At 38.4% G+C, this 18,727-nt stretch overlaps 1 protein-coding gene across 1 annotated transcript in view; it reads left to right on the top strand.

The window, feature by feature from the left end:
• Nucleotides 1–715: 715 nt before the first annotated feature.
• The window catches only part of ASPM (assembly factor for spindle microtubules), a 63,404-nt gene continuing 45,392 nt past the window's right edge, over nt 716–18,727 (top strand). Inside the window, exons 1-5 of the mRNA XM_036758265.1 lie at nt 716–1,021; nt 10,776–10,919; nt 11,285–12,806; nt 14,332–14,436; nt 16,852–16,998. Of these exons, the coding sequence (XP_036614160.1) occupies nt 716–1,021; nt 10,776–10,919; nt 11,285–12,806; nt 14,332–14,436; nt 16,852–16,998 (2,224 nt within the window). The remainder of the gene's footprint in view (nt 1,022–10,775; nt 10,920–11,284; nt 12,807–14,331; nt 14,437–16,851; nt 16,999–18,727) is intronic.

The following is an 18,727-nucleotide window of genomic DNA, read 5'->3' as shown; positions in this document are numbered from 1 at the left end:
AGGAAGATGAATCTTCCTGAGTTCAGATGTGACCTCACTTAGCCGTAGGTCCTTGGGCAAGTCACTTAATCGCGTCTGCCTCACTTCCTCATCTGTAAAAATGAGCTGGTGAAGGAAATGGCAAACCACTTCGGTGTCTTTGCCAAGAAAAGCAAGAAAGGAAATAGGGTCATGAAGAGCCGGACACCACTGAACAACAATTAGAATGGGGGTTATTTGTGGGGCGGAAGGCAGGCTTCTGCTTGTCAATATTACGTGGAGCTCGCCCTAACAACGGCAATCTCTGGAAGATGCGTCCTGGTTACGCTTGCGTAACTAACCTAAGCCTTTCCATCCTCCCTTCCGGGGGCACCACCCTCCCTCCGGCCCGGGGCCGGCAATCATCAGTTTCAAAAAAGTCGCTGCCTCCCCATTGGCCAGCACCTCCCCAAGCTCCTATCGTCATTGGCTAGAGCCTCTCCCGGCTCCCGATTGGCGACCGTGGGATTTTTTGAATCAGGCCGGAGAGGGAGTTGTTTTGAGATCATTCAGCGACTCGGGTGCGACTCTTCGCTTGTGTGAGCCCTAGGAGAGACCGCAACAGAGGTGAAGTTGCCCCCCGTGGGTGTGCGGAGCAGGTTTGGGGGCCCCTCCGGCCAGCCCACGGTTCTCTCTCCTCGCCCGAAGCCTGCGTGGCCGGCCGAGCTAGGCTCGGCGGAGGGTCTCCCGGGGAGCCATGGCGGCTAGGCTCGCGGGGCGAGACGCCGCTGAGGGTGGCTGGGTACCAGGGCCCAGCCTGGGTCCGCCTCGAGGGTCGCGGGAGCCTCAGGGCGCGGAGGCCGAAGGCTCCCCGGTGCTCCTGAGGCTCAGCCACTTCTCTAGACCGCCCTTCGTCTGCTTCGGCGACGTCCGGGTTGGAGCCTCTCGGACCTTGCCCTTGGTCCTGGACAACCCGAACGACGAGGTGGTGGAAGTGAGTGTGGCCCGGCTCCCAGCTGCGGACAAGGGCTTCAGCGTCTCCCCGCAGAGCTGCGTGCTGCAGGTAAGGACGGCGGGTGGGCGTCTCCACAGAAAGATCCCCTCCCCTCCGAGGCCCCCACCGCAGCGCCACTTCTGGCGTCCGCCGCAGTCCCTGTAGGGGGCATTCCAAGAAACCTTTCCCTTAATGAGAGGGAAAGTCGGGCGATTTGCTTGCGAGGTAAGGGAGAGAACAAGAAACTGTCACCGGCTTCTTAAACGCATGCTCATGTTAGCCTTCTCGGCTGACTCACTATGATTTCAGTCCCTAATTAATAAAGATAAGATTCAGTTCAGTGCATTGATTATTGATTTAAAGTACATCACCTACTATCTAGCTTTTTCCAGTCTCAGCTAAAATGCCACTACAAGAAGCAGCTTCCATCCACCTTGGTGGTAGTGCCTTCCCTTTGAGAGATTTCCTTTCATCTGCCCTGTAATAATCTTTTATGTACGTAGTTGCCTGAAAATTGTCTCCCCTCAGTTCCCACCACCCTATTGGAGTCGCTTTGAAGGCAGGGACTAGTTTTGCTTTTCTTTTTATCTCCAGTGCTTGGCATAGTGCCGTGCCTGGCACATTGTAAGTGCATAATTAATGCTTGTTGACTGACTAGCAGCAAAGCGCTGTGGGAATACAAAGGCAGAAACAACCAGTCTTTGATCCTCAAGCAACTTATATTTTATTTTAACATTTACACAAATAAGAATAACAATTACTAATAAATAACATTAATCATTAGTACTAATCTGAGTACTTTTAATTAGTGTTAGTATTAGAACATTAATAACTTATTTTATATTACATATCATGCTATGTGTAAACTAACATTTACTTAAATACGAATAGCATAAGATAATTATTAACTAATGTTAGTTATTAGTACTAATCTTAGTACTAATTATCACTATTAATTAGTGCTAGTATTAAAACACTAATAGCTAAGGGACCCAGGAAGGGCTTTCGTGTGGGATCCAAGTATAGCCTTGAAGGAAGCCAAGGATTCCAAGAGGTGAGGCATGGAAGATAGCCTGGTAAAAGCTATAAAAGTAGGAGATAGAATTTAAGTAAGCTGTTTGGCTGGAATATAAAATGAAGTGCTGAATGTATGTTGTCTAGATTGCCTGGAAACAGGTTATTAAGGGTTTTGAAGGCCATTCTTAGATGTCATTTTAACCTAGAGGCAAATAGGAGCCATTGAAGATTCTTTAGCAGGGAAGCAACATGGTCAGACCTGTTTTTTAGAAGATGGCTTTGGCAGCTATGAATCAATTGGAGAAGAAGGAGTACCAAAACTGGAAAACTAGTTAGGAGGCTGTGATAGTAGAATGATGAAGGGTAAAGCCCTGTGAGTTAGAGAAAGGAGAAGCCAATACTGTCCCCATAAGCAACTGGATATGGGAGATGAAGGAGAGGGAAGAGTAGATTACTCCAAGATTATGAACCTGGGAGACTGGAAGAATAATGGTGTCTCCAATAGAAAAAGGAAATTCAGAGGAGGGGAAGATTTAGCAGGGAAGTTAGAGTTCTGTTTTGAACATGTTGAGTTTTACATGCCCAAGGTGTATCTTGGAGGAACTGTCTAGTAATCATTTAGTGATGTGGAATTAAAGCTCAGAAGAGAGATTAAGATGTAGATATGGGAATCATCTGAAAAAAAAAAAAAGATGTTAATTGAATCCCCAGAAACTGACGTGATCATCAAGAGAAAGTAGAAAGAGAGCACGGAATAGAGCCTATGGGAGCCCTATATGTATCATGATCTGATATTTGATATGATATGATGACCTGACTGGTAAGGACAAGTTAGATATGAGAAGGACCAGGAGAGAGCAGTATTAGGAAAGCCAGGGGAAAGGTCCACAATGCTAAAGGTTGGTGATACCGAGTTGTTTTCCAACTCTAAAATTCCATGACACTATGAATGGTGTCGCCAAAAAAAGAATTAGTGAAACCGTATATTTCAATATGTGTCCCATATTTTAAATCAAACTAGTTGCTTTGAAAAAAAACCCAACCTTCTTTTTAGTGTTTGATTTTTTTCCCTAAGCCCTCCCATCCTACCTTGAGCTTAGTGTCCCCTTGGTAGAGACCATGTTCCCCCCTCGCCCCCCACCCCCCAGCAGATGTTGCTTATCTTTAAAAAACAACACGCCTCGTATTGTCTTTCCTATTAAGATGCATAGTATTACTTAGGGTGCATCATTCATTTAAAAATTCTTTTAGATTTATTTATTAATATGTTAATATGTACTCTCCTTACTAAAGTCTTTTAAGACTCAGTCTGGGATCAGAAGGTTTTAGAGCTGAGCTGCTGATGAAATAATAGCTTACATTTACATTTTGTTTTAATATATGTATATATTTTTTGCTTTTTGGCAGGGCAATTGGGGTTAAGTGACTTGCCCAAGGTCACACAGCTAGTACAAGTGTCAAGTGTCTGAGGTTGGATTTGAACTCAGGTCCTCCTGACTCCAGGGCTGGTGCTCTACTCACAGTGGCACCTAGCTAACCCTTTGTTTTAATATTTACAAAGCATTTTACATCCTTTCATTTGTTCTTTGTGACAATGTAAAGCAGTGCAAGTGCTATACTAGAAAGAATGCTCTATTTGGATTCAAAGGACCTGGGTCAAATCCTGGCTCTGCCATTTGTGTCCCCAGGACAAGTCATTTAATTTTTCTTATTCTCAGTTTGTTTATCTGTAAAATCTGGGGGTTAGGCTAGAGAACCTTTCCAGGTCAAAATCTATGATTCCAAGTATTCTCCACATTTTATAGAAACAACCCTTGTGAGGTATAGGTAGTATAAGTTCTACTGTTCACATTTTATATATCGTAGATTAGAACTGGAAAAGACCTAAGAAACCATCTAATCTGGTCCTTTCATTTTTCAGATGAACCTGAAAAATAGCAGAGAGAGATTATATAGGTTCTTTGCACTAACACTAAGGCAAATGTGAGCTATTGTTAAAAAAAATTGCTATTTGTCTCCCTAAATGAGGTGAGGACAGGGAACCAAAACTGGAATTGGAAGAGGAATATTTATGAAGTGCCTACTATGTGCGAGGCACTGTGTTAAGCACTTTGCAAATATTATTTTATTTGCGAATAAGTAAATATCAAATATATACAACGTGGCTTGGGAGTAGGGGAGAACTAACAGTTGAGGGAGTCAGGAAAAGAATCTTGTATGTAGGGGACTGCACTTGAATTTAGCTTTGAAAGGGACTTGGGAATTCCAGGAGGCAGAGGTAAGCAAAGAAAGTATTTGAGGTACAACTGACAACCTATGCAAAAGTATAGAGGCAGGAAACTTAAGACAGCGTAAGGGGAATAGCATGTAGGCCTATTTGGCTCGAAAGGAGTGTGTAAGGGGGAGTAATGTGTTATTAGCCTGCAAAGATAGGGTGGAGCCAGATTATGAAGGGCCTAAATTCCAAAAAAATATGAGTTTGTATTTTATATTAGGAACAGGAGAGTGCTACTGAAGTTTCTTGAGCCGTAAGAGTCATGGCTACACATGCATTTAGGAATGCCACTATGGCAGCATCGTGGATGATGGGTAGCTAAGATACTGTTTTAGTAATTTAGGCAAGGGGGCAATGAGAGCTTAAACTACAGTGTGTATGGTGTAGTGAGAAAGGACTAGATGCAAGACATAGTGTGGAAGTGGAATTATTAAGATCTGGTATCTGCTTGGATGTGGGGAGTGAGGAGGGTTGAGTTTAAGAAAAGAATTTAGGGTAACTCCTAGGTTATGAATCTAGTGCCTGGGGAAAATGGTGGTGACTTTAACAGAAATAGAAAAGTTGAGGGGAAGGTAGTGTTTAGCAGATGTTGGACTGGAGCTCAGGAGAGACACATGAGCTAAATAAGTAGATCTGGGAGTCATCTACATAGAGTTCATAATTGAACTCATGGGATCCAATGAAATTTCTCACAGGAGATGAGTACAAGGAGAGTACAGAGAGGGAAAAGGAAAGGCCCCAGCATAGAGACTTGGGGTACACCCATAGTTATGGGCTGTAACATGAACTAGAAGAACCACAACAGAAGAGTGTTACAAAAACTGAGAGAAGAGAATATTCAGAAGGAAATGATCATTAGTGTCATGAGGACACAGAAAAAGCCACTAGATATAGCAGTAGAGAGATTATTTTCTTTGAGAGAAGTTTTCATTGAATGGTAGAGATGGAAAATATCCAGGATGAAAAGTGAGTGGTAAATGAGAAAGTAGAAGCAAGTTTAGACAGCTTTTTTAGGAGTTTGGCTGTGAAAGGAGAGAAATGGATTGATAGCTTTAGGAATTGGTTCATTGTTAAGGATGGGAGGAATCTGGACATGTTTGTAAGTAGTTGGGGAAGAGTTAGTGGATAAGGAGAGGTTGAAAATTAGAGACAGATGATTGAAGAGCAAGCTGCTGGTAGAGCGTAAGATCAAGGCACAAGTAGAGGAGTTTGTCTTGTCAAGAAGGACCACCTCTTCCTCCAAAATGGGAGCAAATCGGGGGACTGAGCTTCTTTTGAGGAGGAAAAGGGACTCAAAAGATGACTTTTATGTTTTTTTTTTGTTTGTTTGTTTGTTTTTTTTAGTGAAGTATATACTTCAGGGTTGTCTGCTGATAGGAAGGAGGCAGTAGTGGTATTTGTAGGTGGCTTGAGAAAAGAGAAGATTTGCAACAGACATAGTAAGGAATATGAGAGAATCAGTCAGGTAAGCGTAAGTAGATTGATATGTACTAGTGAGGGTCCATTTGAAGGTCATTGTGTTACTTCCTTTAGTTGAGCAAAATGAGTTCTTTTGGAAAGAAATGAGTGACAATAGGACGAGGTAGAGGTTAGTATAAAGTTGGATTGGTTTGTATATGATCGAGATCTTGAAGGGAAGAAATTGAAACAAGAGCAAAGATTGGAAGTGTGTGTAGAGTGGCTGGAGGTTGTGAGGATAGAATATAGGCTGAGGTATGTGAGGATAGAGAAGAGGGAAGGTCAGGTTATGGTCAGAGAAATTTTAGAGTTACGGCTTATGGAAGGCAATTTTATTAGGGGGTAATTGGAGTAAGGATATGACCATCCTTTTGTGTGGCTGAGATGGTGCATGAAGGTGCAATTCATGGAAACTGAGGTTGATTTGAGGAGGCATCACTGTGTAAATTAAGTTCCCAAGTATAAAGGCAGGGGCTGGTATGAAGAGAAATAGGGAAGTTCAGAAGGATAGGTTTTAGGGGAAAGATAATAACTTCCTCTTTTGGACATGTTGAATTTGAGATATCATGGGACAATGTGTTTGAAACTAGGCCGTTGGTTATGTGGGATTGGAGATCAGGAGAGAAACTGGAACTGGAATTGTAGATCTGGGAATCATTAGCATTGAGGTGCCACTTCAACTCATGGTAACTGATGAGGTCAATGAGTGAGAGAATGTAGGGAGAGGACTACGGGCAAAGCACTGGGTATATCCACGGTTTAGGGGAGGTGATATTGATGATAAACCAACAAAGGAGACTGAAAAGAAGCAGTCAAATTGAATAGGAGAAGCAGAAAAATGTAGTGTTACAAAAACCCAGAGAAGACAGAGGATCTAGGAGTGTGATGTTCAGGGGTGTCAAAGTCTTTAGAGAAGTCAAGAAGAATGAATGGTAAGAAAAGCCCATCGGTCATAGACCAATATCTTATACTGTATACGAAAATAAAGTCAAAATGGGTTCATGATTTATATATAAAGGCTGATACTATAAGCAGTTTGGGAGAGCAAGGAATAGCTTACCTGTCAGATTTATGGAGGAGGGAAGAATTTATGACCAAACGACAAGAGATAGAGAGCATTATGTAATGCAAAATGGATGATTTTGATTATGTCAAATCGAAAAGTTTTTGTACAAACAAAGCCAATGCAACAAAGATTAGGAGGGAAGCAGAAAATTAGGAAAGAATTTTTACAACCAATGTCTCTGACAAAGGCCTCATCTCTAAAATATACAGAGAATTGAGTCAAATTTATAGGAATACAAGTCATTCCCCAGTTGATAAATGACCAAAGGACATGAACAGGTAGTTTTCAGAGGAAGAAATTAAAGATGTCTATAGGCATATAAAAATGCTCTAAATCACTACTGATTAGAGAAATGCAAATCAAAACAACTGTTAGGTACTACATCTCTCCTGTCAGATTGGCTAACATGACAAAAGAGGAAAATGATAACTGTTGGAGAAGGTGTGGGAAAATAGGAACACTGTTACATCGTTGGTGGAGTTGTGAACTGATCTAGCCATTCTGGAGGACAACTTGGAACTATGCCCAAAGGGCTATAAAAATGTGCATACCCTTTGACCCAGCAATACCACTTCTAGGTCTATATCCTGACGAGATCACACAAGATGGGAAAGGGACCCATATGTACAAAAGTATTTATAGCAGCTCTTTTTGTGGTGGCAAAGAATTGGAAACCAAAGGGATGCCCATCAGTTGGGGAATGGCTAAACAAGTTGTGGTATATGAATGTAATGGAGTACTATTGTGCTTTAAGAAATAAGGAGCAGATGGACTTCATTATAACCTGGAAAGACTTATGTGAGCTGATGCTGAGTGAGGGGAACAGAACCAGGAGAACATTATATACGATTACAGACACATGGTATCTGTGATGACTAACTTTGATAGACTTGGCTCTCCTCAGCAATACAAGATTCTAAGACAGCTACAAAACACTCCTGATGGAAAAAGCTATCCACATCCAGAGAAAGAATTACTGAGTCTGACTGAGAACGAGGCAAACTATTTGCTCTTTTTCTTTCTTTTTTCTTCTTTTTTGGTTTTGTTTCTTCTTTCTCATGGTTAATTCCATTGGTTATAATTCTTCTTTACCACTTGATTTGTGTAAATAAGTTTAATGTGAAGGTATGTGTAGAACCTGTATTGGATTACATGCTGTCTTGGGGGCAAGGAGGGAGGAGAGGGAAGGAGAAAATTTGGAATTCAAAAACTTGTGGAACTGAGTGTTGTAAACTAAAAAAAAAGAAAAGAAAAGCCCATCGGGTCTGGCAATTGAGAGATCATTGGTAATTTCAGAGAGAGCAGTTTCAGTAGAGCGATGACATTAGAAGCTGCATTGCCAGCAATTGATATTTGAGTCAGAGGAGAGTAAGTGGAGGTAATGAGTGTAGACAGTTTTTCCTAGTACCTTGACTGAGAAAATGAGTAAAGATAGTGATAGATCTTGGGGGGTGAGAGAATCCACTGAGGGTGTTTTTTGTTTTTTAAAAGGATGATAGAGATAGGCTTATTTAGGCAGCAGAGAATGAACCAATAGGGAGGAAGAGATTGAAGATTAGAAAGTTCCATATCTAGTGAGAGTGAAGTAGTAAGTTGGAGGGTCTGGAAGTGACAGTGGGGAGCAAGAATAGATCTATTCTTCCTGACTTTGTGGGTTAGGGAGCATGAGTAAAGAGGGCTACGTATAGGATGGGGGAGCAACCCAGGTTTTTGTGATTTCAGGAAGATGGAAGGAACATGAGGGAAAAGGTCTAATATAGTACCGTATTTAGTACCATATTCCATAGGGCACAATGGAAGGAGAGAGAGAGAGAGGGTAGAGTGAGATGGGGTAGAGCTGACGTGAATGGATGAGCTAGTTATAGCTGGGAAAGAAAACTTCACTCCCTTGTCACCCTTATCACTGCCTTTATACAACCAGTGTCTAGAATGCACTCACTCCTCACTCCTGTCTCTTTGAATCCTTCAAGGTGCAGCTCAAATGCTGTCTCATACCCTAGCTAGCCTTTCCTTCTCCCTTCTGGTGTTAGTGTTCTTTCCGTTATCAAATTCCTTTACTAGTATGTGTACAAATTGTGTTCCTTTGAAAAAACATAAGATCTCAAAGAGCAGGGACTGTTTGATACGAAGGAAAAATGAAATAATAATTATTTATTAATGATGTCAAGTACTGTGCCTGTTCCTAGGGATACAAAGACAAATATAAAACTGTTCTTTTCTTCTCTCTCCCTGTCTCTCTCCCACTCTCTGTCTCCCTCTCCCTAAATCTCTCTTTTTTTTTTTAACCATACCTATAACATTATTGGTCTTTGCATGAAGCCTTTCCTGATTCCTACAGCTGCTAGTGCCTTATCTCACCAAATCACTTTCTGTATATTTTGAATGTACCTGTTTGTTTGTATGTTGCTTTTTGAATGTCAGGTCAAGGGCTGAGACTATTTTGCTTCTGTCTTTGTAGCTCCAGGCTTGCATTTGGGAATAAATATGTTAAGTATGTACTTAGTCTTTGCATTAGGAATCTTTTGCTCCTTTACTAATGCAGACCAGCAGTACTCTGGAACTTGTAGTCTTAGAGAATTTCCTGAGTTTACTTACTGAAAAGTTTAGTGATTTGCCTAGGGTCACTTAACCAGTACGTGTTAGAAATGGAACGTTAACACACCATACTGCTTTTTGTGCACAGAAGTGAAATGTAATTTGATAGTTGGGACTTGAGCTGAGTTTTGAAGAAAACTAGAGCTCCTAAGAGGTGGAAGCAAGAAGCAAGGAAGGGGGTGCATTCCAGGCTTGAAGGATAGCTCTTGCAAAAGCACAGATATGGAGGATGGAGTGTTGTATTTAAGGAGATACAAGGAGACTAGTTTGGCAGGATTGTAGAGTTTGGGAAAAGGACTACTGTGTAATAAGCCTAAAAAGGTAGATTGGGGCTAAGTTGTGAAGGGCTTTAAATCCAAAAAGCGAAATTTATATTTACATTCCTTGTTGGAAGGTGCTGTTCCATTTTTGTCTTTGTATCTCCTGCATCTAACACACATTAAGTTCTTAAGAAGTGCTTATTGATTGCTTGATTTTAGAAGCAATAAGAAGCCATTACAGCGTATTAAGTGGGGGGCTGGGAAGGAAATGACATGATCAGAACTATGCTTCAGGAATATTTCTGGCACTATGTACATAGTAGGCAATTAATAAATCTTTGAGTAAAGTTTATTGGTGGAAGGAAGATTATTAAATTAGAGTTCTTTACCATTTCTCTTGACTTTTTATTTAACAAATTTGACTTATAAAAAGGATACTCATTACTGGCCTAAAAAAATAAGAAAAGGAGTTTATGAAAAGTGTTATAATTTGTTTCAGAATTAGATTGCAGCAGCAATATTAAAAGCACTCTTGAGACCTTTATTAAAAGCACTGGGATATATTTTAAGAGGTTTGCCATATACTAAGTATACTGCTCTTTACAATTGCTCTAACATTCAAATATTAGGCAGAATAGAAGATGACAATCAAATGAATTATGCAACACAACCTTTGATTTACTTAAATATATTTTTGTTAGGTAAAGCTATTTAAGCTTCAGGCAGTTAATCTTATTAGATATTAGAATAACTGAATCTACTGAAAGCTGCCCCTAGAAGATGGCAAATTTTTTTTATTATAATATAATTTGTATGAATTTTCTTTAACATTTTTGTTAACCATATGTATTTATGTATTCACCTAAAACTTATAAAACAGTTCTAAAATTTAATACAAATAATCTGGCTATTGCTTTCATCATCAGTTTTACCATGATATTTATTTATTATGTTCCTGAATTTGTTATTCGTATCTGTAACAGTATTTTTTCTTCATCTTTATTGAAAATCAGCAACAGTGAAAGTAATTGTACCTTCTTTCATTACTTAAGAGAAAAGAAGGGATTGAGAAGGAAAAAAGCAATCTTAATTTTGAAATTCTATTTAGGTATAATGTGTCAATAGTGTTCTTTCTTTATTATCTTTTTTTAGTCTAAAGAAAGAGTTTCTGTTTCTATAACTTGGACACCGTTGAAAGAAGGAAGAGTACGAGAGATGGTAATTTTTCTTGTGAATGACATTCTGAAACATCAAGCAATATTATTAGGGAATGCAGAACAGCCAAAAAAGAAAAAGGTAATCGTATTTTAAACTGTGAAAATAGCATTTGTTTTACTCTCAACTTATAAAAATTAACTTACTAATTTAGCAAAATTATTAATAATTATATGTATAAATAATATCTCTTTTATATTGTTTTATATGTTCTGTTTATAATTATTTGTGTATGGCTTACCTCCCTACTATCCTCCCTCTTACCCCAGTAAACACACCTAAATTATCATCTTCTTACCTTAAGGACTATCTAGTCTAGCTTTAATATCTCCTACATATCCTAATATCATTACTTAATATAATTTTGTTAGGTGCTTTATATGATAGGTGTTATATAAAAATTAACTTTCAACAATCAGCTAACTAATCTTTTGCATTCTTTTCAGAGGAGTCTTTGGGATACTGTTAAAAAGAAGGATATTTCATCTTCTTCAAGGCTTTCTAAAAGGCGTTCAAATAATAAAAATGTTAATGATGCCTTTCATGTATCTCAAAAGGGTGATAAATTAAGAAGCCCGTTACAAGCCTGTGAAAATGTGGTTGCATTGGAGGACTGTTCCCTCTTGGGAAGTAATTCTTTAAATACAGAAGAGAATAAATTGCCAGTATCACCCATTAGTCCTCTTTTTGAAAAAAGCTCCAATGAGATTGGCACTCCACTTTCTATTCGTCGATCTACCACCTATACCATTCTTCATGCGTCAGTAAACAGAGAATTATTGAAGGAAGCACAAGATACTAGCCCTTTGAAAGATTTTCATTTGAATGAGGAAGTAATTAGTAAAAATATATATAATACTGTAAATAAATCAGTACAAGAAAATGGTGGTAAGGATCACCTGGACTTCAATAATATAAAATTGCCTATTTTTACTCCAGAACATCCTTCAGCTCTGTGCATGCCAAACCAAAGAACTTTTCTAAGTCCAGATTCTTTTGTAAGCGATAACTATTTGGCTAATAAAGATCTAAAATCTATGGCAATTTTTTTACCTGATCAGTTCATGAAAGATGATTCAAAAGAAACACATTTTGAGTCACAAAGAATACGTGAAATACACAAACCATTTTTTCAGAGGACAATTTTGAGTCCAGATTCCTTTGTAACTGATAGTTATGAGCTAAAAGAAGATCTAGAACCAGTATCAGTTGATCCTATTCTCTCGCCAGATCAGTTTGTAAAAAATAAAATAGCAGAGTTACAAACATCTCAGGAAACATCGGAATTTTCACAGTTACCTTTACCAAATGAAAATTCTCCAATTTCAAAGTTATCCCTTAATTGGAAGAACAGCAAAGTGTTACAGTTTGTGCCTGAGGATCAAGCCTTTCCAAATGGTATCCTCAAAGAAACCAAACTAGTAGAAATTAAATTAAATTATTCTACCCCTTCAAATGAGAATCATCATAAGGTTCCTGCTCTTCAGAAAAATCCTTCCTGTAACTTCAAGGAGCAACATAAGAGACGTCCAATACTTTCAACTACTGTTACTAAAAGTAAGCCAAAATGTTCTGAAAGAAAGAGAACTGGAACACATAACCCGAAGTCTAGACGATGTCTTACCAGTACAATAACTAATTGTGAAAATACAGACACATTTCATGCTTACCTTCCAAACATACACCCAGTTGTAAATGAATCAAAGATTTATAAAGATAAAGTAAATTCATTTTCCTTTGGAAGTGCTTTTGTTGGTCATAAAAGAAAAAGTGAAGGAAACTTGGAAGATATAAATACATTGGACTCAGCTAATGAACATATGGAAGTGAGAGAAACCAAAAGAATCCATTTTTCTTGTGAAAAATCCAAAGCATTGACTGTTGTGAAAACAAAAAAAGCAATTGTAAGATCGCCAGCCTCAAAACATATTGGTATCAGAGAGAAACAAAACCGGAAGAAGAAAACTGGTGAGCTTAACTTAGTTAGTGGAATAAAAACATACTTTTAAAAAACTTTATCAAGGAAAATTCCTTTGGATTTTTATCTTAGGGATTTTAGTAAAATTTGCTACTAGTGTCTATATTATCCCTTTAAAGGGTAATCCTGTAATTCAGTCTTGTGATTTTTCCCCCCGTGTATGTTTGATGAAACCACTTGTTCTTTGTCAGATCTTGCTAACTTGACTTTAGTTTTTTTTTTTTGTTAAACTGTTAGCTTATTAAATACATTTTCTCTTTTTCTTCACTGAATAAATCTAAGCCTCCCAAATATCATTGAGCTAGGATTTTGTTTACTTCCACATTAATTTGTAAATCTTTATTGGACATCAGCTAAAAGGGTCCTTAGAACCAATATGATTGAACTTCCTCATTTTGCAGATGTGAGAGACTAAGTAATTTGACTGAAGTCATACAGGTATTAAGTATTAGAGTTTTAAACTCAGGTCCCCAGATTCAAGAGCAAGCGTTCTTTTCACTATACTACATTGCTAATTCTACTTGCATAATATCTTGTCTGTTCCCTTGTTCAGTTCCTGCTTACTGATCACCTAGTTTATGGAAAACCCTCCTAATTGATCTTGCTGATTCCAGTCTCCCTACAATCCATTTTCCCCACAGTGCCAAAATAATCTTCTTCGATGTGTAGCTCTGACCCTGTCACTCCCCTGCTCAAGAAGCTTCAGTGGATCCCTGTTGCCTCTAGTACAAAATACTAATTACTCTTTTCATCATTTAAAGTCCTTTTCAGTCTGTCTTCAACCTGCCTTTCCAGGTTGATCACATCTCCACAAGCACCATATATTCCAGCTAAACTGACCTACTTACTGTTTTCTGTAATTTCTTCTATGCTTTTGCACAGGGTATGCTCATGCCCTCCTCACTCTAGGATCCCTAGCTTCCTTTTCAATGTACAGCTCAGGCGTTATCTTCTATTAAAGGCATTTAATAATCTCCCAATTGTTAGAGTTCTCCCATTCTCAGAAGTTACTTTGCATTTACTTTATATGTATTTTTATATATATGCCTACGTTTAAAATGATGAGGTTGGATTAGACGACCTCAGACAGTTCCTTCAGTCCCTAAATCTATGATGCTAAGATTTTGTGGTGTTTGTCCCTAGTAAGCTTAAGAGCAGGGAGCATTGATTTTTGTCCTTGTGTCTTTGGAGCCTAGCACAGAGCCTAATACATTGTAGGTGCTCAATAGATATTTATTGTATTCAGGATTTGGGTATCTTTGGGATACTGTTGCTAGTAGTCCTTAGCATTGTGATTACCACTTGGTGGTTCTAATGACAGGAAGGTTTTTGTCTGAATCTGCAAATGAGAAATTGAACTGGTAAGTATATGGAATTATGAGTTTTACTGTAAGTAATTACAGAGCACTGCATAATAATTGATTTTTTTTAGTCTTCATCTCCTTACTAATCAAATACCTTGCAGTTTATTTTTTGATTATATCATTAACTTTGATTTTCAATAATATATTTTAGATTCTTTGGCATGTGGTACTTCTGGCTTTGTCATCAACAGAATAAATAAGCCTGTTGTTGCTGTGGCACAATCCCATTTGACTTTCATAAAACCATTAAAGACAGGTAATTTGATTGAAATCTTTTTTGGGAAGTGTGGGAGTTTAGGCCTGTTATTTCATCCATGTAAGAAAATTCAGATGTATCAGTCAGTGAGTATTTATTAAGTGCTTACTAGATGCCAAGCACTGGGCTATGTTCTGAGTATGCAAAGACAGTCCCTGCCAAGGAAGAGCTTATAATCAAATGGAGGAGACAATATACAAACTACTATATACATATAAGATAAGTGCATTGGAAATGGAAGGCAATCTCAGAAGGTATGCACTAGCAGTTAGGAAGACCAGGAAAAGATCTGAGCTGAGTCTTGAAGGCCAGGAGGAAGAGCTGAGGAGGGGGAGTATTCTAAGTAGGAAGGCCAGCAAGTGAAAAGGCATAAATTGGGGAGGTAGATGTCCTAGGAGGGTCAGTATTACTAGATTGTAGACTACGATGAGGGAATAGTAATTAAGGAGACTGGAAAGATAGGAAGAAGTCAGATTACAAAAGGTTTTAAAAGTCAAATAGAAAATTTTATATTTGATTCTCGACATAATGTGTAAGTGTAATGGAAGAGAAGAAGACATATACAAGAGATATTGTGAAGGTAGAAACAATAAAACTTGGCCACAGATTGAGTATGTGGGGTGACCGTGAGTGATAACTCCAAGGCCTGAGTGTGTGGGAGAATGATGGTTCAACAGTAACAGGGAAGCTGGGAAGAGGGGAGAATTTGAGAGGAAAGATAATGAGTTTTGTTTTGGCCATGTTAATTTGAGATTTCTTTGGGATGTCTAGTTTGAATTGTCTAGTAGACAGCTGGTAGGGAAAAATTGGAGGTCGAGAGGTTTGGACTGAATAAATAGATGAGAATCATCTGTACAAAGATGATTGAATTCATAGGAAGGGAGGGAGGCAAGGAAAGAAGGATTCATTTATTAATTGCCCACTGTGTGCCAGGCACAGTGGTAAGTGCTTTACTAATAGTAAATAGTTATCTCATTTGATGATAGGAGTTGAGATCACCAAGTGATAAAGCACAGAAGGAAAAGAGAAAAGGACCTAGGACAGAGTCTTGGGAGACACCCACAGTTAGTGGATCTGACCTTCAGTACAGCAAGAGACTAAGAAGTCATGGTCAGAAAGGTAGGAGAACCAATAGAGAGCAATGTCATGGATATCTAGAGAAGAGAAAGGTAATTGTTAGTGTTAGAGGCTTCAGAGAAATAAAGAAGGTTAAGGATAGATGTAAGGTCATTTACCAATTAAGTCGTCAATGATGACTTTGGGGAGAGTTATTTCAATTAAATGATGAGGTGGGAAACCAGGTTGTAGAAGATTTGGAAGTAGTCAAAGTTAGAGTTATGGAAACTTCTTCCACTGATTGTTGTTCAGTCTTGTTTTCAATCCTGTCAGACTCTCCGTGACCCCATTTGAGGTTTTCTTGGCAAAGATACTGGAATGGTTTTGCCATTTCCTTCTCCAGCTTGTTTTGAAGATGAAGAAACTGAGGCAGACAGGGTCAAGTGACTTGCCCAGGGTCACACAGCTAATCTGAGGCCAGATTTGAATTCAGGGAGAGGAGTCTTTTTGACTCCAGGCCCAGCACTCCATCCACTGTATCGTTTAACTGCCCCCTTCCGCTGATCTGCTCATTTAGTAATCATCTGTAATTTAGTCTTTTTCTCCTGAGAAACTGAGAAGTTAAATAACTTGGCTATGGTAATACAGCTAATATGCGTTAGAAGCAGACCATGAACCTTGGTTTTTCTGACTAACACCAGCCCTCTAAATCATGTTGTCTCTAATTATTTGTGAGGGGTTGTAGAAAATATTCATTTTTACAAGAAAATTTCTTAAAAATCGTAATGATAAATTACATTCTCCACTGAGATACGTTTTATCTTGAGTCATGAAAAGATTTGGGTGCATAGTAAAATTCCAATTAAGATTATTGTTTTCTATAGGCTATTAATCATTTCTGAAGAAACTTACCCTAAATTTGTGAAATCTGGCAGTCAACTGAAAAGTGTTGTTTCTACTTTCCAATTTTGCAAGGACTAATATTGCTCTCAGAGAAGTGTGGCATACTGTATAGAGCATCAGCCTCAAAGGCAAGTCACCCTCTCCCAGGCCCAGGAAACTCTAAAGCTCCTAGGTGCAGAACAGTTGTTGATCTGCATTAGTAAAGGAAATTCTTTACTTGGAGCTCTATACATGGATGAAATTGCAAGTCTAGTTTAAAAAAAAAAAACTTCTACTGTTCTTACCATCAGCAATTTTTCTTGACATTCCTTTTTACTCTTTTCAGTGAATCAGATAATCCCATTAACAATTATTTTTATTCCTTAATATAGATGTCTTATGTCTCATTGATTTCTTTTTCATATATATTATTTTCGAAAAAAATGTTCATTTTATGAAATAAAGGTTTATTTTTAGTTATTCCTAGGCATCCCCTGCCATTTGCTGCCAGAAACATGTTTTATGATGAGCGCTGGAAGGAAAAGCAGGAACAAGGCTTCACATGGTGGTTAAATTTCATTCTAACTCCTGATGACTTAACTGTAAAAGCGAATACTTCCCAAGGTAAAACAGTATCATATATGTCTCTGTTTTTAAATATATTTTCTCTAAGAATTGGTAATTTTAATAGGAACATGTAATTTTCCATTAGATTTTTTAAAAAGTTCCATTATAATTTATTTTTAAATTAGTAGAAAATACATAACAAATTATGACATGTACTACAAAAGATGAATTTTAGTTGACTGAAGTTAAGAGAGATGTATCAGCACCAGAATACTCAGATGACCTAGATACAAAGAACAAAGAATCTAGATACAAAAAAATAGTCTCCGTTTACAGGGAGCTCATAGTCTAATGAAGGAGACAGGATGCACACAACTATGTTCAAAGAAGATAATATACAGGACAAACTGGAGATGATCTTGGAGGGAAGGCACTAGCATTTAGGGAGAATAGGAAAGGTTTCATTTAAAAGGCAGAATTTTAGTGTGTTCTTGGGATACATTAAGAAAAACTTGTTCATCCTTTGTACTTGAAGAGGACCAATGACGTCATGATGTTGGGGGCAAGGGGCAATGTGTTTGAGTGTGGCTGATCAGTCCAGTGCAAGCTCAGAAGGCGCTATCACAGGTTGGGCATAAATAATTCTGTTTAAACATTTGCTGTGGAGATGCCTTGAATTTGCACATCTCATGTTTCCTTTTGTGTTAACTATGATTCTGCTTTGCCAGAAAACTGAACTATGGCTTCTGACAAACTGAACCCTCCTGTCATCTTTGTCCATCTTCCCCTTTCCCTTCCCCATTCTCCTTTCTCCTTCCACCTCCCCTTACCCCTTTCCTGTTCTCCCCCAGTTTTGATGTTTCCTTGTTTTGTTTTGACTTTGTTGGTATAGGGGGATCTAAACGAGAAACTTCTACCAATGCAGATGTGCAACTTTGATTTTTAGAAAGTTGCCTGGGACGCTGAGAGGCATATGTGTCCCGGGTCACATAGCCAGTATGTGTTGGAGGTGATACTTGAACCCAGTTCTTCCTGACTTCAATGTCACCCCTCTATCCATAAAGCCACACTGACTCTCAATGCCATCATAGTCTTTCTTAATAGAAGTATAGTATGTAGTTCATGGTAGTTAATATTCTCCCTGTCAAATCATCTCTCTAATATTAGGGGGCCAGTGGTGTTAATGCAAACAGCATTGGTTTTGGAATGAGAAGCAGCATGTGTTTGTATTTTGTCTGACACTAGTTGCATGCCTATGGATATATCATTTAACAATGACACCTTAACCTATATTTTGAGGTAACCTGAATGGTGGGGATTTTGAAAATCATGCCATATACAAATGGTTTAGGGTAATTTGAATGAAAAAGAGAAGTGTTTAAGGATACATGATAGTTGTCTTCAAATTTCTAAAGAGTTTTCATGTGGATAAGAGATTATATACTTAAACCTGTATTGCTATAAAGGCAAGACTGAGTACTAATGGACATAATTTACAGGACAGCAAAATTTGACAAAGCATGAAAAATAATATCTTAATAATTAGAGCTCATGTCCCTTCCCTCTTTGCAGAGGTGGAGACCTATGGGTGTTGAGTATTGCCTAACTATCAAATATGATTGACTTGTTGATTGGTTTTGTTGACCTGCTTTTTCTTTTAAGAGCTCTTTGTTATGAGAGATGACTTAGGAAATTAAGATGATGTAAAAGCAAAAACTATTGATTAGACCAGAATAATAAGGAAATGGGTTTTCCTTAAAAAGTGAGCTCCCTCTTACTGCCAATG

The sequence above is a fragment of the Trichosurus vulpecula genome, chromosome 4 (genome assembly GCF_011100635.1).
Source record: "Trichosurus vulpecula isolate mTriVul1 chromosome 4, mTriVul1.pri, whole genome shotgun sequence".
Taxonomy (NCBI): Eukaryota; Metazoa; Chordata; class Mammalia; order Diprotodontia; family Phalangeridae; genus Trichosurus; species Trichosurus vulpecula.
The sequence above is the reverse complement of the archived record's forward strand: the minus strand, read 5'-3'. Positions and strand labels throughout refer to the sequence as shown.